This window comes from Carcharodon carcharias, chromosome 15 (genome assembly GCF_017639515.1).
Source record: "Carcharodon carcharias isolate sCarCar2 chromosome 15, sCarCar2.pri, whole genome shotgun sequence".
In the NCBI taxonomy this organism is placed as follows: Eukaryota; Metazoa; Chordata; class Chondrichthyes; order Lamniformes; family Lamnidae; genus Carcharodon; species Carcharodon carcharias.
Window position 1 is genome coordinate 96,458,462 of NC_054481.1, and position 24,360 is coordinate 96,482,821.

Sequence of the window (24,360 nt, forward strand, 5' to 3'; positions counted from 1 at the left end):
AGGGTGGATAGCAAGGCACTTTTTCCATTATTAGAGGGGTCAATAACCAGGGGGCATAGATTTAATGTAAGAGGTAGAAGGCTAAGAGGGAATTTGAGAAATTCGTTCACCCAGAGGGTGGTGGGAATCTAGAACTCACTGTCTGAAAGGGTGGTTGAGTCAGAAACTCTCGTAACATTTAAGTATTATTTGGATATTCACTTGTGCTGCCATAGTCTCCAGGGCTTTGGGCCTAGCACTGGAAAATGGGATTAGTCTAGTCAGATCTTTTTGACCGGCGTGGACATGATGGGCCAAATGGCCTCCTGTGCTGTAAATGCCTGACAGTCTAGAATGGAAAGCAAAGCTAGCAGCAGTAAAGCAAATTCTTATTTATATGAGAGAAAAAACTTTAAAGACTCATAAATTGGACTTCAAATTCTAACCGTTACAGATGATGATGGGTTAATCCATGTAAAAGTGTTGATGTGGATTGCGTACTGGTAGGTCTTTACAGCATTCAATGATAGTTTCATGGTGACCATTATTGAGACTAACTTTCAATTCCAGATTTTATTAATTGAATTTAAATTCCACCAGCTGTCATCATGGGATTTAAATCTGCGTCCTAAGCATTAGCCTGGGCTTCTGTATTACTAATCCAGACATTAACAATATACCACTGTCTCCCTCTAGTGGAAAGAGGAATTCAATGTGAGGTTATGCACACTTGTGTATGCACTCTGGTGTTGCATAACATAACTTCAAGGCAGGGTTCCTTACATTCTAGGAAAGGGAGAATCATATTCACTTTTAATACAAATGTTTCTTTGAACTGGTATTAAAGTTCAAAGGTCAAATATCAGGTGCATGCTCAAAGTGCAAAATGTCATTAAACATCCTATTTTCTACATAGAGATAACTCAGGTCCGAGGTTTTTTTTATGCTTTACGCCACCGCTTGAAGAAAAGTATATGTTGCACAAAAAGCAGAAAGTGGGCTACAAGTCAATCAACTTCTGAAAGAGGAAGTTAGGCTTACATTTTAGACATGACCCTCATTAGAATTCTTCTAATAAGGAGTCCTGCCCGAAATGTTCATTTATTTTCTGCTGACGCTGATGGACTTGCTGTATATACCCAGCATTTTACATTAGATTTCTGGCATCAGTTTTTTTTAAAATTCATTTTAACTATATTCCATTACTTTATCTCATAGTTCACAGTTGATTTGAGACCTATTGATGTCTCTTGGATGCCATGTATAACGGAATATGTTAAAGGATTTCCTAAAGATATTGAGGGGTGAAATCTTCATGAATGTGCTTATAACTCTGTTACAAGTAGAGAATTCTTCGCCGTGTCTATGGTGGGGTAATTCACCTTCACTACCTGGAATAAAAACAAGGTGAGTTCTGTAACAGGTGGTCAATCCAATGAAGCTGAAAATTTATCTGTGTTTTAATATTGTTATTTACAAAAAATCTGGAAACAGACATTCTGCGCAGAATGCATCCATTGCACCACAGCTGGGGATCGCAGGCCACATGTGGGAAAGTGGAGATTGCTCTGAATATTAAACAAGGCTTTACCTCGGAGCTGGGGCTCTTCAGCCACAGTAACTTGGCCAGGTCGTCTCCAGCTGTATTATTCACTGCATGCTCAAACACTTCAACCTTCTGCATCAGAGTGAGGTGATCGTAGTCTGGAGCCATCTGTTGGTTAAAACAGAACAAAGCATGCAGTAAAGTTATGCTTTCCTTGTCTCAGTTTGAACCGATTTTTCAACTCTTAGGCCAGAATTTTTGCGTCGGCATGCGGGAGTGGGCCCGGCACGCCGACATGTAAAATGATGCGCGGTGATGTCGGGCGTGTGTCCCGACGTCACCGTGTTTCATTCAGATCTCTCGTTCGGCGGGCGCCCACCAAACTGTCAAAGGCCTGTTAAGGCCATTAGAAAAACAATTAAAGTAATTATCAACGCTGTCCATCTAACCTTAAAGTCAGCGAGCAGGCAAAGAGCCCGAGCAGCCTTCACGTTTTTCAGAAAACCTCATCCACGGGTGGGATGAGGTTTCCTGAAGGTTTTATTAAATGAATAAATATTTTTTTCACAATTCATAAACATGTCTCAGCTCATGAGACACTGTCACATGAGGGGCCATGTCTAAGTAATTTTTATTTTTCTTTATTTAAATATTTCAATGTGAACTTAATTTCCCTGTGGCAGCTCCGTGCCTCAGGGAGATTTCTGTGCTCTTTCGCACGCATGCGTTCAGCGCTACCGGCCGTGCGTCAAGCTGGGTGGGCTGTAATTGAACCGCCCATGTAAAATGACGGTGTGCAGTCAATCACGGGCAGCGATCAGCTCCATGCCCACCTGCACCCACTCCCGACCACTTGCCTGACAGGCAGAAAATTCTGCCCTTAGAGTCAAACATAAATATCATGCAAATTTTTCAAACATTTAATTTGTTGTTTTAAAATGGAGATAAGGAAGAAAAGGAGGCATCAGAAAGAGACAAAGAAGCAGCTAACTTTGGAAAACCTAATCTCAAAATGGAAAAAGCCACAAATATTTTCACAAAAAATATTATTATTCATTTCAAGCTGGAAATTCTTATAATTCCGTTGCTTTTGATCCACTTTTTCCAAAAAACTTTTTGCTTGACAATCACTGGGCCTAGTGCTTTGGTTGATCCTGACAAATGCATTCAGATATCTATTGAACTAGAAATACAGCTTTGAATTTACATCAAATCCTTTAAATACAACCAAACTAGATGCACATTGTAACACTTAAAGTACCATACTATGTAAAGAAATAATTGGCTTTGTGTACTTTGCATTCCCCATTAAATGAGTTTAAGCAAATGACATTCATAACTCAGCGGAGAATGAGTGAATCAGTTAACAGATGAAGCTTTAAACTGAGTTGATTAGAAGCTGTCAGGCTAGAGCTCTTAGGACAATTTATTATATACAAAAGATATTGTCTTGGAAGTGCTTTAATGTGTGTTGTATTGAATTGATTTTTTTGCAAATTTGAAGCTGGTATTCTAGCTGAGTAGGCACCAGCTCCCCATACAGTTCAGATCCCCATATCTATAGATAAGAGAGAACCAGTGGATGTGGTGTACTTGGGTTTTCAGAAAGCTTTTGATAAAGTCCCACATAAGAAGTTAGTGTGCAAAATTAAAGCACATGGAATTGGGGGTAATGTATTGGTATGGATTGGGAATTGGTTAGCAGTTAGGAAACAGAGTAGGAATAAACGGGTCTTTTTCAGAATGGCAGGCGGTGACTAGTGGGGGTACCGCAGGGATCAGTGCTTGGGCCCCAGCTATTCACAATACATATCAATGATTTGGATGAGGGAACCAAATGTAATATTTCCAACCTTGCTGACGACACAAGACTAGGTGGGAATGTGAGTGTTGAGGAGGATGTTAAGAGGCTTCAAGGCGAATTAGACAAGTTGAGTGAGTGCGCAAATACATGGTAGATGCAGTGTAACGTGGATAAGTGTGAAGTTATCCACTTTGGTAGAAAAAACAGAATGGCAGAACATTATTTAAATAGTGATAGATTGGGAAATGTTGATGTACAAAGGGACCTGGGTGTTCTTGTACACCAGTCACTGAAAGCAAGCAAACAGGTACAGCAAGCAGTTAAGTAGGCAAATGGTATGTTGGACGTCATTGCAAGATGACTTGAGTACAGGAGCAAGGATGTTACTGCAGCTATAGAGGACAACGAGACCACACCTGGAGTAGTGTGTGCAGTTTTGGTCTCCTTACCGAAGGAAGGATATACTTGCCATTGAGGGAGTGCAGCAAAGGTTCACCAGACTGATTCCTAGGATGGCAGGATTTTCGTATGAGGAGAGATTGGGCTGGCTAGGCCTTTGTTCACTGGAGTTTAGAAGAATGAGAGGGGATCTCATGGAAACATAAAATTCTGACAGGGCTGGACGAATTGGGTGCAGGGATGATGTTTGAAGGGTCCAGAACAAGGGGTCACAATCTCAGGAAAGAGGGTAGGCCATTTAGGACTGAGATAAGGAGAAACTTCTTCACTCTGAGGGTGGTGAACCTGTGGACTTCTCTACCACAGAAGGCTGTGGAGGCCAAGTCACTGAATATATTTAAGGAGGAAATAGATAGATTTCTAGACTCTAAAAGCGTCAAGGGGTATAGGGAGAGAGCAGGAGTATGGCATTGAGACAGAGTATCAGCCATGATTATATGGAATGGCAGATCAGGCTCGAAGGACCGAATAGCCTCCTCCTGTTTCTATTTTCTATGCTTCTATCCACCACTTAAGTCTGGCAGTACCATTTAACTATAAGACCCAGTATGTTCAAGCAAGAAATTTAAATTACTTTTATTCACTTTTCCTTAAAAATTTAATGACATAACATAAAGAAAGTATACATTTGAAATAAATTGTCAGCAATACCTACCCTGAGCATGATGCGATGCTCGATGTTTAGCAGAATCTTTTTTTTCTCTCGATAGTCTCGAATGAGTGCATGGAGTGTATCGCAGTGTGGGACCCAGCCAATTAAACCAGAGTTTGTGGACAGTGGAATGACAGCATATCTCTGAATACTGGAGGGAAAAGCCCAGAATATTGAGAGAAACATCTAAACGCATTGCATGTTTTTTAAAAATGTGCTTTAAAAATAAATACCATGTTTCTTCCTTCATGAAACGAATCAATATGTTTAAAATTTAGTGCATGTGGGATACAAGCTAATTACCTCCTCTATCAGGGACATTTTTCTACTGTTAAAATACAGGAGATTGTTATTCATTTTTGATGTGTACACAAATGGACTAAAACTTCAAATGTCACTACAAACGCTTCAAGCCTGACAGTCTAAAGATGCTTTTACATAGTGGGATAGCAATGCCATACCAGCCTCTGAGTTTTGCTCGTACCATATTTAGATTTCCAACCAGCATGGATCTCCTTCATGCGTTGCTACAGGAACAAAGCTGGCTAAGCTGCCAGAGCTTTTAAGATCCATCAACAAATGAGGTCTAGAGCTAAATATTCTGATTGAATCCCCCAAATCAGCATCAGTGAACAGTTTATTGGAGAGTTATTGTTGCTCAATGCCATTTGTTTCTCTCTATGCAGATGCTGCCTGACCTGGTAAGTATTTCCAGCATTTTCTGTTTTAATTTGATTTGATGTTAATGCCTTAACTGCAGTGAAAAAGCTTGGTTAAGGAAGCAGCTAGTTCTGAATACATATTTTCAGCATCACAGCCAGGATGTTGTCCATACTTGTCGCCTTTCCCTGGTCCAACACATTTGGCCACTTCTTAACGTCTTTTTGATTGAACCACATTGGCTGGAGGTTGGTATGGAGCTAGGAAGCTCAAGAAAAGGCGGAGCAGCATCATTCACTTAGAACTTCTGGTTGAAGACACATGCAAATACTTCAGCCTTGTCTCTTGTACTCGCATGTTGCGTTCCACTATAGGTGAACATAGGAATGTTCATGGACCTTCCTGTTAGTTGCTTGAGTGCCCAGCAACATCCTCAACTGGATGTGGTATGGTACAGAGTATTGCTAGGATCTGATAGTGGTGGCATCACTTAGTTCTGTCGATAGCCTTTTTGCTTTTATCATTTAGCACCCTGCATAGTATCTTCACCAGATGAATGCTTCATGCTGAGGTATGCCTGGTGTTGTTCTAGGCCATGACATGTTTGACTCTGAATTAAACTTGGTTTGGTCTCCAAGCTTGATGGAGGCCAAGGAATGATGATTGTGCCAAGTCATGAGATTACAGCTGTGGTAAAATTCTTCTGGTTGGATGCTCACATTGGGTGGTTGGGTTGGCAGGTGGATGGAAGCAGGAGGTGTTTATAGGAAGTTTTATTGTCCATGTTTGACTTGAAGCCTTGGGAATTAATAGGATGTTGAACATTGTTAAGGATACCCAGCGCCACTCACACCTGGATGTATATTACTGTGCCCCCACTCCAAATGAGCCTATCCTGACAGTATGATGGGCCAATTCCTGGGATGTTGATGGTTGAGATTGGGATGTTATCTGATGGATTTGATGTTGTGGGTGCAACTAGGTTAAGCTGTTGCTTCACTAGTCAGGGGCCAGCTCCCCCAATATGAGCAGCAGGTCCCAGGCATTAATGAAGTGGACTTTGTTGAATCAATTGGGCTGTTGTTGCCTTAGTCTTATCTTGATTCTTAATGAACTTTGTAGCGATTGTTTACAAATGGGTGGCTTAAACTGATAACCTCTGGGTTGCTTGGTCCAATCATAAGGCTACTATACCTACATAATCTGTGCACATTCCTACTAATTATTTTGCCTGCTGTCCTGAATGCTGCAATGATCATGATATGACAAGGGAAGCTCTAAACTATGTGTTTGTGGATATTGATTTTTGATAGCAACACATTTCGCTACCTGAGGTTCTTCCGAAGAGATGCTGGGTCATTTGCCAGCAAGGTATTCACCAATCCAAAAAGCTGCATCACCCTCTCGTCCTGACGCAGGTCTTCGTGACCCTTTAGCAAGAACATGAATTCGTGGCTATTACTTCCTATAAGGACATAGAGATAAAATTCAGTCAAATTTGAGTTGGGGGATAAAAATCCTATAACAGTCACCACATTTTTTTTACAACTTTGTAGAGCATTTGTTTGGACTGGTTAATAATTTAGATAAAATATTCATTTTGCTAAATTACAGACCACAAGTACCCAATAATAGCAGCAGTACTGATTTGCTCATGGTCAGCCAAGAGAAAAGTTTGCTAACAGCTGTGCTGTTTCTGTTACCTCCCTTCCTATCAATCTCAAGGCCCCAAAGTATTCCTCACTTTGTGCACTGCAAGGACAAAGGAAATAAGGGTTTCAGCTCTGAAGGTAGAAATGATTGATATAAATTGATTTTCTGCATCTTGATATTGGGACTGTGCTGTTCCAGTACTTAGAGAGTACAAAGAAAGCTCATAACCTGATAGCTAATGCCTTCCTCTCCTCTACACCCCAAAAGTCTCTCTCTCTGCTCTGTGATTTTTCTTGTCTGTTTCTATTTTATATACTGTGGTTGGAACTCCTCTGAACTTTTTTCTCATGTTCTTTATAAGCTTCAAATATGCCATTCTACACACTCTTTCTCCCTTCTACAAGCAGACTATTTTGAAATTAAGACATTGCATAGTTCCTGATGCATACTCATTTTTACCAGGATCAGTGGACTTTCTTTACCCCTTTCTTCTACAGTGTTCATGATCCTGATATGGGGAGGTGCTGGAGGCCAATAAAGGTGGAGGAAGCCAGCAAGACAGGGACACTGAAGTCCTACTGAATTGAATGGTAAAAACCCATTTTTTTTCTTCCATTGTCCGCCTGGCAGCCAACTAACTTGACAGCCCTGGAGAAGTCATCACAGGACAGGGGAAGGTCGGTGACGAGGGCTTGAGTGAGGCTGGTCATGATTAGCTGGAGGGAAACAGGCCATTGGAGATGAGTTTGGAGATTTGCAATGGATCGGGGTGGGGGGAGCGGTGGAGTGGTAGGGGAAAGTGGTGGGACAGAGAGGCAATGATTATCACAAGGGAGGTGGAAGCCTTCTTGAGGGATCTGCTGGAAGCATTCTTGCTCCTTCTGACCTACAAGCCGGCAATTCATTCGTCGTCGGGTTTCTTGACCCTGGGAAACCCTCACAACAATGGTAACATTTAAAATCAGGCTTCTAGTTGCACTGCAGAAGTCTAATTTAAATGTGCTAATGAAGCCTCTCCATTGTGGGACACTAAACTCTGTGAAATGCTTCGCCGTAAAAACAGCAATGAGGTACATGGTGTATGTACATGGTAGATTGGTGTCAAGTTCCCCATTTATTCATTTTCATTCAGTCCCTCTCCGTCCATCATGTTGGGGTTAATATAGTGGCCCATGTTTCTACTACCTAAGCTTGGTTCAATTTAATTATTCCTTCTTGATTTACGTCCTTTTTAAAATGTTTATGTCTTCCTTTTGGTTTCTCGGTACAAAAAATTGTCGATGATGGATCGTATCTGTTTTAAAACTATTCCCACTTGGAAGGAAATTATCCGAGCGAATTAGAAATTGACTGTTTTTCTTACCCATGATGGTTAGCTTCCTTGGTCGCTGTTTGGAAGTTATGACCTGAAGTGAGGGAGCTATTGATTGAATCCGGATGATCGGCTGGTTGGGATCATAAGTTCCTGGTACTGCCAATTCTAAGTCACGACACATCAGCAGCTTAGGCGACACATACTGGAGCTCAAGTGAGGTGAGCTACAAAGAAACATAATTTCTATAATTGCTCAAATAATGTTACAATTAGATACACCAGTTTTTTTTTTACTAACAATTTGCCCTAGGATCTTTCAGTAAAAGCATTCAAAACAACCATCATCTCAGTGTTTACTTATCCTTCCGAAGTGTTTTACATCATAAAATGGGTCATCAGTATGTTTTTTGGAACTCTTTATTAATAATTTGTATTAATTGAAGTGAATGATGGTAGCACTTCCCACTTTTGTCACCTTGTGTTAGCATGGATTAGTTTCAGGTCAGATAGAGCTCAGGTCAGATTAGAATAAACTCCAACAATGCTTCTTAATTAAATTTAGAAAGTAGTTCATTTCACTTCACCAATATGACAGTTCAATTTCTCACCAATCTTGTCCACTCAGTCAGAGTGATTTCATTAGAATTATGGGTGGTTTTGACACAATGATGTTGCCTCTTTAACACTAACATAAAAATGCTAAATTCTGCCGTTCTTACATGCACAGTTGTGTAAAGTGGTAAACAACATTACAAACTTGTCAAACTTTGAAATTTGGCTTTGACTGTTCACAGCTTTGAAATCTGCTGTCACATGACAGCAACATTCAATTAGACCACACTTGCTAGATATGCATTTCAGTTTTAAATGGATTTTCTTCCTCGAACAGTGTCAAAACCTAAAGTGTAAATATTCTGCTTAGGACACATTTCAGATGGTTTATAAACCAAAGAAATTTGTCATTATTGACCCAAATGCCACTTTGATAAATATTTTTTCTGTTAATGCCATGCTCTTATGTACAAGAGCTTGAAGGTATTTACTGCTGATATGATGTGCACACACCTTTAAGGGTAAGTATCTTAAACTACAGTCAATCATTACTACCTTGACAGGGTATGATGTATTAGTTCCATAACTTTGGGCAGTCTGCAAGCAACAGTGGTCAAGGTCAGATGTTAATTCTCTGTATATGGTATTATCTTCAAATAAAAAACCCACATTATTGTTTCACCAATCCTTGTGTTTGATTGGTATGTTTACATCAAAGAAGAAGAATGTAAGCAATTATCACGAAATCAGAGCATCAACCTGTGGAAGTTGTTTCGAAATGCGTCGGAATACATGATAGTAGAGGTCCCAGGCTTGGGTTAGGTCCTTCACATTGCCTGATCTCATATATTTTCGGCACCATTCTTGGGCCTCCATTAAGTCCCTGCCATATGCCTGTGAAAGGATAAATTTGACAGGTGTGTCAACTGAATCCCAATTAAAGCAAGAATTCCCCCAAGAATAAACATCTTAGTTTTATATTATAATATTGCTGTTATGTTCCAAGAAAATTGCTCAAAATACAGAGTGAAAACATATGTAACATCAAGTCACTCATTGTATCCATCTCAAGCCATTCTTCTTGATGCTCTGTCAGGATACGCTTTGAGCAATCCTAATGTTCTTTCCTCCTTCCCATTCATCAATCCCCATCCCTATATTAGGAATCTGTTCTTTTCTATTTAGAGCCCAGGCAACCATTTACTCCACTAGGTGGCAGGTATCTTAGGTTAATGTGTCAAAGTTACTACAAAACCACAAATCACTCAAAGCTTCCTTGGTTTTCCTATCCTAGTTATGTACAAAATCCTTCACCTGTACTCACTATTACCATTTGTTTCATTATTTAAACACCTGTCACACATCTTTACCTTTTCCAGTACATTATTATGTTTGTTCAATAATACAAAAACAGGAGGCATCCTTTGTTGCTCTTCCAATGCTCAGAGGTACGACTAAAGGACTTTTAATTTGTGTCTCAGTCAAGCAACTGGCTAGCCACGAGTGAAATATTATAATTTAATGTCACAAAACTATCATATTTTTCATAATATTATGGTGGGATATTGTAAACTAGGCTTGAGTGTGTGTGGGATTGTGTGTGTGGCTGATTTAATTAAATTAAGGGCAATTAGACTGTAAGGTTTAAATTATCTAAAGAGTTAGGTGTAAATTGGCATTTGAAATGCTAATGTGTGAGCTAGGGTAAAATCAGCAGATAGGGTGTGAATGAAATTTGCATTTTTAGAAACGGGGAAAAGTTGTTGGATTTTCAAAGAGGCATGATAAGGTTTTTACAACTGGCAGATAAATAGGGCAAGGTTATTACGTTGATTTTTTCTCAAAAGTGCTGACCATAATGATAACATGAAAGGTTTTTATATTATGGGAAAACTAAATTCCAAAGGCATGGGGGAACAATGGGATTTACAAATCAAAGAAGGAGAAATATGTTTAAAGAAGGATGGAAGGCTGTATGGGGTGGCCGTGTGAGATCTGAAAGGTACACTGTGTGAAACAGACTTGGGAAAAAGCCTCTAGCTATTTTGCAGAAGTCTGCTGTTCCAGTAACCAAAGTTGTGTTAAAAGCCTTTGAAATTCCACTGTCGACTGGGTGTGTGTTCTAACCTTGCTTGATTGTCTCTATAAATTTAAAATCTATTTTGGATTGTTGCCTTAAAGGGGGTATGTAGTTAGGAGTATGGTTAATTAGGAATTTTGGGAATTTTAAGTATATAATATTAAGTAATTTTAACTGTAATCTTGTATATGTGTTTTATTCTTTTCTTTGGCTAATAAATGTTTTGATTTAATTTTTAAAATCTCTAAAGGTGTTAGTGAACTCATTACTTCTGAATTCAGTGCACATTACTTGTGTACGAGTATTACTTCTCGTAATAAATACAAATGACAAGACCATTGCGATAGCTTGGCTAAGTTTCTCTTGTGGATTTGGTGAGCTTGGCAAATACCACCTGCCATATCATAACATTAAAAATACTTGTTTTCCTTTTGCTATGGAGAATGACCCATTAAGGAAATAATGACTTCAACAATAAAAATACTTGACAGGTGAACTAAGTAGTAATTAAGTGATTTGTCTAAATATTTACCCAAAATACTTATTAAAAGAAAAATAAAACCTAGCTATTGGATTAAATATCTTTAACTTCATGTGGAATAGTTTTTGTGAAGAGTATTGGAGGTGGTGCCCTGGAATATTGTTTTTGTTTGTTTCTTTTAAGAGGGGAGAGCTTTGAACGTTCTCTTCTTGGAAGTTTTTGCTGGAGTTGTGTGCCATTTTCAGGTGATGTAATGAATTTGAGATTCTTTTGGAGGAGACAGCTACAAGGCCAACCCACCTATTTTGCAATGCCACCTACACTGGTTTGAAATGGATTAAGTATAATTTCACAATGAAGGGTAGTTGTGGTTTTGGCCTATACCTGATTGAAGGAGGTTTCTTTAAGAGTTTGAGGACCCCGCTCCATCATGGCGTGTAGAGGTTCAAGAACAGCAAACATCCCTTTAACGTTTCGCTCTCCAAAATAAAGTCTTGATGCCTCCTCCAAGCCTTCATGCCACATTTCATGCCACAGAATAGCAACACGGATAAGTTCCTCACTCACCTGAAATGAAAGCAATCTGTTTTTGGAAACTCTGACATTACACAGATAGAAATAAAATCAGTAGGATCAAATAACATTTAATAAACTCAAAGTAATGCTCATGGAGATGATTTAGGTGTCAAGCTATGACAGCTTATGCATCTTTCTTGCCTTAAAGGTGCAGTGTCTCAAAACTGGCAACCTTGGGACTGACTCCGTGCTGGATTTTGGATCTTGCTGGCTTTCTGGTGGAGCTGTTCGGGTCGGGTCAGGTAAAGGGCTGCTCAGGCCACTTCGAGTGTAGGAAAAGACAGGCGTGCAAAGCTCATAACTAGTCAGCATGCCACCGTGCCAATTCACCACCTAGCCCAACAAGCCAGTAAGTTATTTTACTCATTTGTTAATGAGAAAAATTCAGGCATGGCAGCTTAAAAAATTGTCCAATTTTTGGATATCACTCCTTTTCATATATTTAGGTTTGAGACACTATAACCTGTATCTGAATACAGGAATTTAAAAACTTTGCCAAGTCAAACTTTGCATTACAATACCGAGCAAGACATTTATTGTCCCAGTTCCCTGAAAGGACATAACACTCCAAAGCATGCAATTCAAAAACATGCAGTATATTTATCTACTGTACTAAAGTCAGTGTTAGATTTAGTTGTTACAACTGTTCAATTTCATTCTAGTTATACTATGAATCTGGGCTGTTCAGTTTTGTGTGCTATGATACAGCATATGCTAAATGTTCTGGTCGCAGAGCCTCAATAATACTCCGATCTTTGTTTTACTACGAGTTGTGTTATTGCACAAGCAAGTTGGAGAATATAGACATAGAAATGTGTGCCTCTAAATAGCCATTTATCCCTACATTAAAGGTAGGAAACAAATGCACATTTCCAGCAGATACACACTACCTGCAATCTTGGACAAGATGGTTGTGGTGGCATCAGGGGTGCATGTAGGGAACATTCAGCTGTGGCAGTAATTTATTTAAATTGGCATCCTGTGATTCTTGCAGCATCCGTTTTGAGTTTTAAATGCCGCATTTTGAACTCACACAGAACAGCCTGGTGCTAACCAGCAGGAAGACCCCCATAGTTCCCTAAATGTGGATTCCACGTTAAAACAAAGTAGATCCTTCTACCGCTCCTCCTGGTCAGTCACCAATACCACAAGGCCTAGCCACTGATTGCTCACCCACCTCTCATCAGGCCCAATGCCCAATCTCTTCTCCAGAATCTTTTCTTGCCCTTCTGATTCATTTCAACTCTTGATTTTACTTATCTCTTTTGCTATTTTCCACTTCCCCCTTCTACTGTTTTCCTTTTGCCTGGGAGTATGGGAAGTGGTGTATAATATGACATGCTCTGGCAGAAAAGGAGCTGCCAATGACTGCAGGCTACATCTCCAGTGAGGAGGGGTGGGATTTGCAGGGAAAAGGTGGTCCCATCACTCCCTGCTCCTATCATAATTCCTGCCTTCTCGTTACCCCTTCCCTTCCTATCGGCCCTCACTCCCAACGTTATCCCTGCTCCCTTGCTTTGTCATCAGAGCCTTTTCCTCTTTGAACTGCCCATTTAACCTGTTACCTACATAGCCTCTGCTGTCACAAACCTCACTCGTAACCCCCCCCCGTCCAGTTGCCCTAAAGAGTAAATGGTGGTGAAAAGTTGATTCCCTCTTCCCCAGTATCCATTTCCATCAGAGACTTTGTTTGCTTTCAACATTCAAACTACTTGCTTTTTAATAAAATTAAATTGGGATAAAGACAAAATACTATCTACCTTACTCTGTGCTCCTCTTTCTCCTTCATAAGTGCCAACAATTAGAATATTACTTTTTCTAACTACCAACAAAACACAGTTGGGATCACAAGATCTCATTTTTGTTCCCTTCAAAATTCAACTTATTTTGAATCATTAATTAAAATTCAGGTGTGTCCACTTCCTTAATCATGGCTTTACATGATGTCTGAAGCTTAAAGAAAATAAAACAAAATCTACAACAGTTAAGTAAATCAATAAAATAAATTTCTCTTGCTTACACAAAAGGCAGAATTTTATGGCCTCTCCATTCGTTTTCTGATAGTTAGGTTTGAAACACTATACCTGTATCTGAATACAGGAACTTGAAAACTTTGCAAAGTCAACTTTTGCATCACAATACTGAGCAAGCCATTTATTGTCCCAGTTCCCTGAAAGGACAAGAAAAGGGCAAGAGAAGATTCTGGAGGAGAGATTGGGCATTGGGCCTAGTGACGGGTGGGTGAGCAATCAGTGGCTGGGTCTTGTGGTGTTGGTGACTGACTGGGAGGAGGGGTACAAGGGTCTACTTTGTTTTAATGTGGGATACACATTTATGGAGCTATGGGGGTCTTCTGCTGGTTAGCACCAGATTGTTCTGTGTGATTTCAAAATGTGGCATTTGAAACTTACCTGTCCCACCAAAGTCAATGGACCTTTGAACAGCTTGACGCATTTTACGGCCCCACCACCGTATCTGGTGGTACAATGATATCAGAAGTGAAAGGTTATAACCATCTGGAAGGACTGAACAGGTTGGACCTCTCTTTTTTTATAGAAGAGAGAAGGCAGAGGAGTGAGCTAAAAGAGGTCTTTAAAATTCTGAAAGGGTTCATTATGGTAGATGTAAAGAAGATGCTTCAGGAGAAACTTCTTTACTCAGTGCTTAGAATGCCGCATTTGGAACCACATGGAGTAGTTGAGGCAGATCATGTAGATGCATTTAAGAGAAAGCTCAACAAATGCAACGAGGGAAAAAGTAATAGAAGGCTATGTTCAGAGGGTGAGATGAAGTAGGTTGAGCGGAGGCTCATGTGGACCATAAACATCTGCATAGATGCGAATGGTCTGTTTTTGTTTAGTAAATGTAATATTCTAGATGCTGGATCATCTTTTATTACACAAGTATTATTCTTTAAATTCAAAATTGGAGCTTTGAATCTGATTTATTACTAGTTTCCAAATCCTCGACTTACCAATCACTGAAATAATGGACTATAGTAAAATTAGGCTATCTGTTGTATTGTGCTGTTATTTAGTTTTACTTAGCATAAATTTGATGAAATTACATTTTACACTTGTAATATTTTCAAACGTGTGATAAAAACTTAAATTACGTTACTCTCCATGGATCTTGGGATGTTTGGCCAGAATGACAGAAAATAATTCCAAAGAAGTGATAATGAGACAGTACTAAATACTGGTGTAGCTACATTTGGAGTACTTTGTACAATTCTGGTTGCCATACTACAAGAATATCCAGGCAGTTCAGAAAAGGTCAACCGAAGTTACACTCAAAATACCTATTACATTTAAAGAAAGAACCTGTGGATAGTTTTCAAATTTTGGCAAACAGCTTTGAAAGGTAATCAATAGAAATAAACACCATTAGATTTCCTCTCCAAACCCTTGCTAAATAAGATGTAGATATTCACTTACCATCATGGCCTGTTGTACCAGTGTGTTGCTATGCTCACACATATTCTTCAGGATCTTATTGGCAGCACTGTGGCGAGCAGGTGTAGTTGACTTGGATGCAACAGTAAGTGGGTAAATCAGAGCCTGTGGTTTAGCAAAGAGTACATCATTAAATGAACAACATCAAAACGTCGAAGGGAAAATATAATCTTAAATACAAAGCAGCACATCCTTGAATAGGCAAAATTATAACTCATTAATTTTAGTACAAGGTCATTATACATCAAAGATGATAAAAACAGGAGGATAACCATCTGATAGAGTACCAAGAATGTAATTTTCCCTTCCCAGTTGATCATGAATAGGGGAGAATTTGCCTTCTGTTTGATATTTGACATTGCTTCATCAAGCTACAATTAACTGTATAGTAAATGTCTTCACCTTAAGAGAGATTTGAGTTAAGGTTAATATTGACCATACTAAAGAGGTGAAGTAAACGTAAAAACAAAAACTCTTTCCCATTTTGTTATGAATGCATCATATCTAATGATGTTCTACTTCAAAGACACAGTGAGGTGCACCAAGTAAAAAACAACATTAACAAAGATTATTTTCTTAAATATTATTTGTTATCAGGCAGATTAAGTGTCATGTTCAGATAAATTTATAGGTAGATTAACTTTGTAATTATTGTTTGGAAAGATAAAGAAACAACTGTTGCTTTGGTTACCTGAGGATGGTATCTACCAATGTCCGTCAAGAGCTGGTGAATAAGTCGACCCACTAAGGCACGTGGTGTGTCAATTCTTGCAATGAGTTGAGGGATTACCTGAAGAAAATTCCCCAATAGAAGTGAAACATTTTGTTCCAAAAATCAGTTTACAGACAAGATGAACATCTTTAATTTAGGATACAAAGATTTAATGCATGTTAAACATGTTTCCCTACTGAACTACAACCCCATGCCTGTCACCATTTTAATTCTCTCTTCTGAAGCTGACTCTTGCTGGGGTACAGCTCCATGGGTAACATGGTGGGCTGTCCATACTTTGCCCAATTGGCTTTTCTTCATGTGCGAGGTAGAGAGTGTTACCAGTCCACATGTCCCAGGAAGTACCTCATAGATCAGTTCCTATCCTCACCCGACATTAACTTGTGCACTTTCCAGCAAGTTTCATTGGGCATATATCATGATTAAACAGTGGTTGATGTTACCCCCTCACTAACCCATGGCTGCTGAGGTTGTAATTATCACACTCGGGCAGAATTTAATTAATTCAGCACAGACAGAGGATTGAATGTGGAACGTTTGATAGAACATAATGCAACACCAGATGGTGCCTTTGTCCATTAGGTCATCAAGGAAATATTATCACTGTCTTCCTTAATGGTCAAAGTTTAAAGATTGAATAAGGTAATTAAAATTGCGCAACAATCGTAAAGAAATATTCACCTGGAGATTGATATATAGAAACAAAACTCCCCTAAAAAAAGACATATTAGGGCTTTCCCATATTATGGGCTGGATTTTAAGCTTCCCTGCAGGATGTTTGACGGCAGGCGAGGTGCTGGTAAAATGCAGCCTGCCTGCTGCCTTCACACTCACCCCCGACCTGTCTCCTGTTTTACGAAGGGTGGTGCAGTGCCCAATTAATGCCCAATCAAGTGCCTCATCCGGCCTCCGCCACTATTTTACCTGCAGCAGAGGGAGGCTCAAGCCAAGCAGGTTGCCCAACAGGTTTTAATGGGCAGGCTGGTGTAAGGCAAGGGGGGGGGGGGGGGGGGGGGGGGGGGGGGGGGGGCTGTACCCATCGGGCAGCCCCTGTTACCCACTCACCCTGCCAGTCTCTCAAATCCGGCCCTCACCACCCTTGCTGGGGCCTGTCAGCCAGGCCCCACTGATACCCTGGACATATCTTCTATGCGGCCTCTTTAACCTTCAGGGTCTGGCTATAGATCCAGCAGTGGCCACCACTTGACCTGGTGTTGCTGGGACTACAAAGCTTCTACCAGATGGGTGGAAGTCTCACCTTGAACCAATTAATAACCCGCCGAGCTATGGGAAAGCCAGCATTTTTGGGAGCGGGCTCCTGACTGATTTTTTAGACGATGAGGTGGAAAATACACCGGGAAAACCTGGTAAAATTCAGCCCCAAGTGTTACTATAGAGCATTTTTATTTCAGAATGACACTCAAAGTTCTGCACTGTTTTATTTTACCGGTTTTGGGTTGTGCAGTTGTATGATAGCTCTACACACACACGCAGAAATACAAATGAAAGATAATTATTAGAGCTCAAAATGACAATTCAGCTACATTCAATTCATCAGCAGATACAGAGGAAACTCAGCTGCTGGATTAGCTGGTCCCTCAACATTTGACAGAAAGAATGACAGGTTAATATTTCAGTGGGAACTCTTCACCAGTGCTGTCATTTTGTCAGATGCTGGCCGATCTGCTGTGCATTTATAACATTTTAATTTATTACCATGAACCACACACGCTAATACAACATTGTTATTTTGACACTTGTACTTGCTGGTTGATAAAGCAGTAAAAATAACTAATGCCATGTCTGAATTGTCAGGAGCTTACGTACCTGTAACCAGGTGTCAATTTGAATAGTTTTGATCCCCTCAACCAGAGCTTCATTCACGTCAGGCCAGTGTCCATAATCGAACCATAGTGTTAGAACTCTATAAAAACAAGAGGTATTAATCACAACTGAACTGCTTCACTTTTTAAACTTACCACTTGAAACAATTAAAAGTGACACATTGGGCAGGATTTCCTGGCACCCCCGCCAATGGGGTCATCTGGTCCTGCTGAAAGTCAACATCCTGGGGGGTATCATTGACCAGAAACTGAACTGGACCAGCCACATAAAGAGTTTGGCTACAAGAGCAGCTCAGAGGCTAGGAATTCTGCAGAGTGTAACTCACCCCCTGACTCCCCAAAGTTTATTGACCATCTACAAGACACAAGTCAGGAGTGTGATGGAACAACCCCAATTCTGCAGCTCCAACATCACTCAAGAAGCTGGACACCATCCAGGACAAAGCAGCCCGCTTGTTTGGCACCCATCCACCACCTTAAACTTCACTCCCTCCACCACCGACGCAGTGAATGGCAGTGTGTACCATCTACAAGATGCACTGCAGCAACTCATCTAACTTCGACAGCACCTTCCACACCCACGAATAAATTTTAAAAAAAGTGCTGGGAGGTGTACAGCAGCAGTATATGACTCTTGGATCTCAGTTTTAAATCCAGCGCCGATAAACAGGATGAAAACCTCCTCTACCTGCTGGCTGTGAAATTCTTGTGTAAAATAAGTTTGGATAATAGCAATCCAGTCCCAGTTGGGTATGGGCTGCAGTGCAAAACACTACCTCATGTTGTTGACAATGTCATTCAGAAAGACATTAGGTGGTATTTTTGAGAAGGAGGCAATAAATTGTTACAATAACTAACCACAGACCAAACTCACAAAAATGTAGTAAGAATTTGCAAGTTAGTACTTTTCCACCATGCATACCAACTCAAACATGTCTCGAGTTCCACAGTTTTGACATGTCATATTTTTTCTGTTATCCTGTATTATTTCATTCATGCCACCAGTTTGATAATATGAACAGCTGTATCTGCACCACACTTCATGTGGGGTTCTTTTCATTAAAACCCAGAGTTCACAGAAAATCTGAAAGATGTCTTCAAAATTGTGAAGGTTTTTGTTTTGAAAGGTAAATAGAAAAATTATTTTCCTTGGTCAGTAAGTCAGTAGCGGGGCAGGGTGCGGGGGTGGGGGTGTGGGTGTATAAATTTAAGAATATCACTGAAAGTACAAACAAGAACACTTTCCAGGACAGAGGTAGAAGCACAATTCACAATAAAAGGGAAATAGTTAAATATTTAATTTAAAATGTCTATAGTTAAAAGAACAGGGAAATTGGAGTAGTTAGTTAGTTCTGTTAAAGAGAGCAGCACAGGTGTGATAGACTGAGTCGCTGCCTTCTAAGCTGTTAAATTCTGTGATTTCATGTCACTGCTATAGTAAGACAGTGGAGAAATTTTCATTTTGAAAATATACTTGAATTAAATGACATGCATTTACCCACTATGTGAATTATAATGAATGTAAAAATAAATTTCTGGCTAGATGACTTCCTTCCTCAGCTGGTTTTGTGCACCTTCAGTTACTTAGCTACAGGGTAACATTAGTTGGAAGGAATGAAAAGCTCTTTTGATCGTTTTCTTGCTCAAGGAATTTACTTAAAGCCTTTCAATTAGAACAATAATAAAACATGTACCTTAATAAGCTTGCTTAAAATACATTTCACCATAGCAACATTTTGCTGTAAGTTCTTCTAAGTTAGTAACGTTTGGAAAATGGGTTAACTGTTTTCAATTGAACTATTAAGAGAAGTCATTAGGTGTCACACTTTCATTATTCAAACTTGTCTTTTAAGTTTATTTAACAAACCAAAAAACACAGTGAGTGGCCATTCTAAACTACATCTGTATAGTGGAAAATTGAAGTGTCAAAGACTAAGGGACCTGCCAAAAACTTCAATATATATGGACCCTCCAGCATGGAAGTCTAGTTCTCCTAAACTGAGCAGCTCGAGGAGCCTTGTAGCCTAATCCTGCTCCTATTTCTTATCCTCCATTGCCTGCATTTACTACAGGTAGTGTTTGTGTATTCCTGAGTCTGGCCCGCTTTGATATTTTTAGCTTGCCAGTTTGATTAGCCAGTCTTCTTTCTGCAACTTTCAATCAATGCTAATCGGAAACAGGTTTTATCTTAATCCAAACATGCAATTTACAAGCACCTGGTGTCAGAACACCTTCTGTCGTTTTACAATATGATAATCACGCTCAGATTTTCCGTTTGCTTTTCTAACCTTCTTGGCAACTTTTAAAGACATCATTCTACTAAAAAGAAGTTTTAAGAATTCTTGTAAATGGCCTGCTCAGATTTTATGTTCGCTGTCAGATCCTCTAGTTGACATATGATGAAAAGTGTTAAGGTACAATTGACACCTTGGAATGATTTCTCTACCAATGATTTAAGAAGCAACTGCAAGGCATTGGCAAATCACCTGTGGGGAAAGTAGAGTTCTAGCTGCCCTTTGCAGTGATATTGTAAATAAATTATGAAGATTCCTGTGGCCATTTATTCTAGCAACATTGTAAATGTGTTCAAAAAGAAATATATTATAGGCTTGGTAGGCTTACTTGCAACACAGAGCTGTGCACATTTCTAAGCATTGCTGAAAAGAAAAGAGACATTTTGTCAAAGCTTTTTGTCTTGCACTCATCAGGAGAAGTGTCCTGATGAGTGCAAGGCAAAAAACTTTGACAAAATGTCTCTTTTTTTCAGCAATACCCAAATTCTGTACTGCCAAATGACATTTCAAAGTGTTGCTTAGTGCATTTCAAAGGGGCAGATGATGGCAAAGGGTAATGTCACTGGGCTGGTAATCCAGAGGGCCAGGCTAATACTCTGGGCACGTGTTCAAATCCCACTACAGCAGCTGGTGGAATTTAAATTCAATTAACTCAATCTGGAATTTAGAGCTAGGCAGTCGTAATGGTGACCATGAAACCATCTTTAATTGTTGTAAAAATCCATCTGGATCACTAATTCCCTTTAGGAAAGGAAATCCTACATGAGATGCCGGGTCCACAAAAATTCTGGTTGACTCTTAACTGTTCTCGAGGGCAATTAGGAATGGAAACAAATGCTGGTCTTGTCCATGATTCCCACATCCCGTGAAAGAATATAAATAAAAAATAAAAATGTTGAGTCTGTTTGTCCATTTTCCCCTTGGGTGAAAGCCTACATTGTAAATCTTATCCTCTCTTGAAGGTAGTGATGCTTATTGCTGCAATTCTGTCAGGACAGCAGCTCATGTGACCATTTTATGAACCCAGGCAGTCAGTGAATGGCAGGCTATTGAACTGTTGGGAAGATGAGTACCAGATCATAACCAAAGGCCCGTCTGTGTCCTCACCAAATGACTCCACATACTCGGTGTCCAGCAGGATCATTCAATGGAGAACAAGAGAAACTTGCTTTATTTGTTTTTAGTCTTCTTAACCCAGAAATGCTGAGACTGTTGCAGTGTCTCCACTATCAATTTGAGACTGTCTGCCTTGCACAGATCAAAGTTGAAGCCTATCTCGTCTGGATAAGACTGTCAGGAAGACCTAATACTCCTCCTTTCAATTAAGCTATATTTCTGACAGTTTTCCCAAACAACTCTCAACAATGCAAAGAAGTGAGTAGTTTGGTCAAAAGGTTAGGTAAAGAAAAAGAATGCTGCAGGAGCTGAATATTATTATCCAGCGTGATAAGTAAAGGGTTTAGCTTGAAAAGTATGTGACAATACATGCACTTTAACAATGAAATTTCTCATAACAATTCACAAGGTTTCCCACTAAATCCTACCTGAGGGTGTCCTGCAGGTTGTTTCCTCTTGAGAGGGCAATGGAGCGGAAGAAGCCCTGAACAGCAGGTACTGTGTACAGCAGCAATGTCTTTGACAGCTCCTAAATTGGTATACACAGAACATAGTTATGATAAAGACAAACTTAATGGGGGTGTGTGTGTGTATATATATATATATATATATATATATCTCCCAAGCATTGTGTCAACATGACATGAAAAGAAATCCAAACTGCATGTATTAAACTTAATTCTTTTGCTATTTTTTAAAATGGTCTTTCTGCTGAACTAAAAAGATGATTGCTATAAGTCACATGACAAACAGGAGTTACAAAAACAAAAGAACCCTCTTCTCGTCATTGTGGAGTCTCACACCCAATTGTAAGGGCATTTATAATCACAAAACCTGAGGACTCGCAGAGCAAAACTCATTATGCCTGCAGAGCTGTTAACAGACTCATCTCACATCTGGGGCTGTCCATGTTCACTTCAAAAAGGGATCATCGAGAGGACAATGGACATCATTTGGATCTTGCTAAGCATACCTCTCTAGCAGAGTCAGAGGGTCTGCCTAGACAATGGCTTTCTGACATAAGACCCTCAATATAGATAGTAACTCTTTTAAAAGATAATGGTTGAAACATTATCAGTCCTGAAATCAAAGCCAATTCCAGGCACTGGATAAACATTCCTTTTGAAATCATTGTGGAGAAAGAAGGTCACATGACTCGAGTGACCATTTTGAAATTTCTATATTCCTTTGAGAACTAAGAAATCCTCAGTCTGCTGTTTAACATCCAACCAATGAATCACCAAGAAGCAGAACTCCAGGCAAAACAACAGCCTGCTTCTTGAAGCCTGTCTCTGCTGGAAAATTTCCTACCATTGCTTTCAGAACTGACCTAGTTTCTGTGTACTCACTTCATCTTGTGGTATCAGCACCAACTGTAAAGAGATCCCTAACCCTGGTCTTCAGCCAGTTGAACTCGAGCTCCCATGTGAAAGACTCCTCATTGGACTCTGACCCTGGACTCTGATAATCACGTGAACTAATATTCATTTCTGGGGTTTTTGTACTGTTACTATCCATAGTGGTAAAACTATTTTTTCTCTATTCCCCCTAACTGTGTGTGTGTAGTGGAGTGGGATGTTATGAACACTCCTCCCTAAGTTTTGAATGTGAATAAACTAACCTTCTGAATTAATCATAAACTGTATGAAATGCTGGTTAGGCCACAACTGCAGTACTGCGTGAAGTTCTGGTCACCACATTATAGGAAGGATTTAATTGCACTGGAGAGGGCGCAGAGGAGATTTAACAAGATGCTGCATGTGCTGGAGGGTCTGACCTACGAAGAAAGATTGGATAGGCTGGGGTTGTTTTCCTTGAAGCAGCGAAGGTTTAGGGGGGACCTGATAGATAAATATAAGATTATTAGGGGCATAGCTAATGTGGATAGGAAGGCACTTTTTCCATTAGTAGAAAGGTCAATAACCAGGTGACACAGATTTAAGGTTAGAGGTAGAAGTGTAAGAGGGGAGGCGAGGAGGAATTTCTTCATTCAGAGGGTGGTGGGAGTCTGGAACTCATTGCCTGAAGGGGTAGTTATGTCAGAAACTCTCGTAACATTTAAGAAGTATTTAGATATTCACTTGCACTGCCATAGCCTCCAGGGCTATGGGATAAGCACTAGAAAATTGGATTATGCAGTCAGATCTTTGTTGACTGGCATGGACACGATGGGCCGAATGGCCTCCTTCTGTAAATGTCTGTGAGCCCACAATGCGAGTTTGCTGCAAGTTATTAGTAAAATTGGATCACACAAACTGAGGGTTTGGGAAAACAGGCCACAACATACTTTAAAAATAATTCAAAACACTTTCTGCTTACGGACAGTTGCTGAGATGAAAGAAATTCAGTTTGCCTGTCTCTCCTGTCCATAACACTGGAGGGGAGAAAGTGTTATTTGTATAGTGTCCAAGTGATTTTTTAAAATCCTATTTTCTTCTGTCCCTTTCCTTATCACTAAAGTTCTGTTTACAGATCTGCAGCAGACTTAACTCCAAAGTAACGACCACCAGTGGAAGTGGCTGACTTCACATTCTGTCATATTTACTGAAAATAGCCTGCAAGGGGATGCAGACTTTCTCATCAGCATGCTGGCTGAAAACTATGGAATCATTTCACCAGGACTTTTGCTAGAATAAAAACGTGCACTCCAATGTAAAATATTGAGGATGCTGGAAAGTTTAAATAAAAACAGCTTATGCTGGAAACAGGTCTGACAGAATCTATGGAGAGAGTTTCTCTCAGTTAATTTTTCAGGTCAATGATCTCTTGGTGAAAATTTTGACGAAAGGCCATTGACCTGAAATGTTAACTCTCTTTCTTGCTCCACAGATTCTGCCTGACCAACTGAGTATTTCCTGCATTTCCTGTTTTTAATCTAGTGTCACAGTTAAGCATTACTCATTATCAGAGGTTTTGTCATTCAGAAGACACGATAAACCAAAGTCCTGTCTGCTTTTTCAAGATGGATACTAAAGATCGCAGGTACTGTTTAGAAATATTGAGAACTCTTTCCATGGTCTTAATCAACATTCTTCCCTCAGCCCCACCATTAAAAACACAGCAACAGTTTAACAGCTCATTTAGTTAATTGCTGTTTGTGCAGCATTTCTGATGTAGGAAGGCGACTGCATTTACCTACATAACAAGCATTGCACTTCAAAA

At 39.8% G+C, this 24,360-nt stretch overlaps 1 protein-coding gene across 4 annotated transcripts in view; it reads right to left on the bottom strand.

Annotated features, from left to right (window-relative positions):
• mtor (mechanistic target of rapamycin kinase) overlaps positions 1-24,360 on the bottom strand; it is a 367,630-nt gene that overhangs the window by 17,143 nt on the left and 326,127 nt on the right. For all 4 annotated transcript variants that reach the window (XM_041205820.1, XM_041205819.1, XM_041205818.1 and 1 more), the window contains 10 exons: positions 21,627-21,727; positions 17,772-17,868; positions 15,903-16,001; positions 15,194-15,316; positions 11,565-11,747; positions 9,379-9,513; positions 8,117-8,291; positions 6,430-6,565; positions 4,444-4,591; positions 1,571-1,693 (listed from right to left, as the gene is read on the bottom strand). In XM_041205820.1, the coding sequence (XP_041061754.1) occupies positions 1,571-1,693; positions 4,444-4,591; positions 6,430-6,565; positions 8,117-8,291; positions 9,379-9,513; positions 11,565-11,747; positions 15,194-15,316; positions 15,903-16,001; positions 17,772-17,868; positions 21,627-21,727 (1,320 nt within the window). The remainder of the gene's footprint in view (positions 1-1,570; positions 1,694-4,443; positions 4,592-6,429; positions 6,566-8,116; positions 8,292-9,378; positions 9,514-11,564; positions 11,748-15,193; positions 15,317-15,902; positions 16,002-17,771; positions 17,869-21,626; positions 21,728-24,360) is intronic.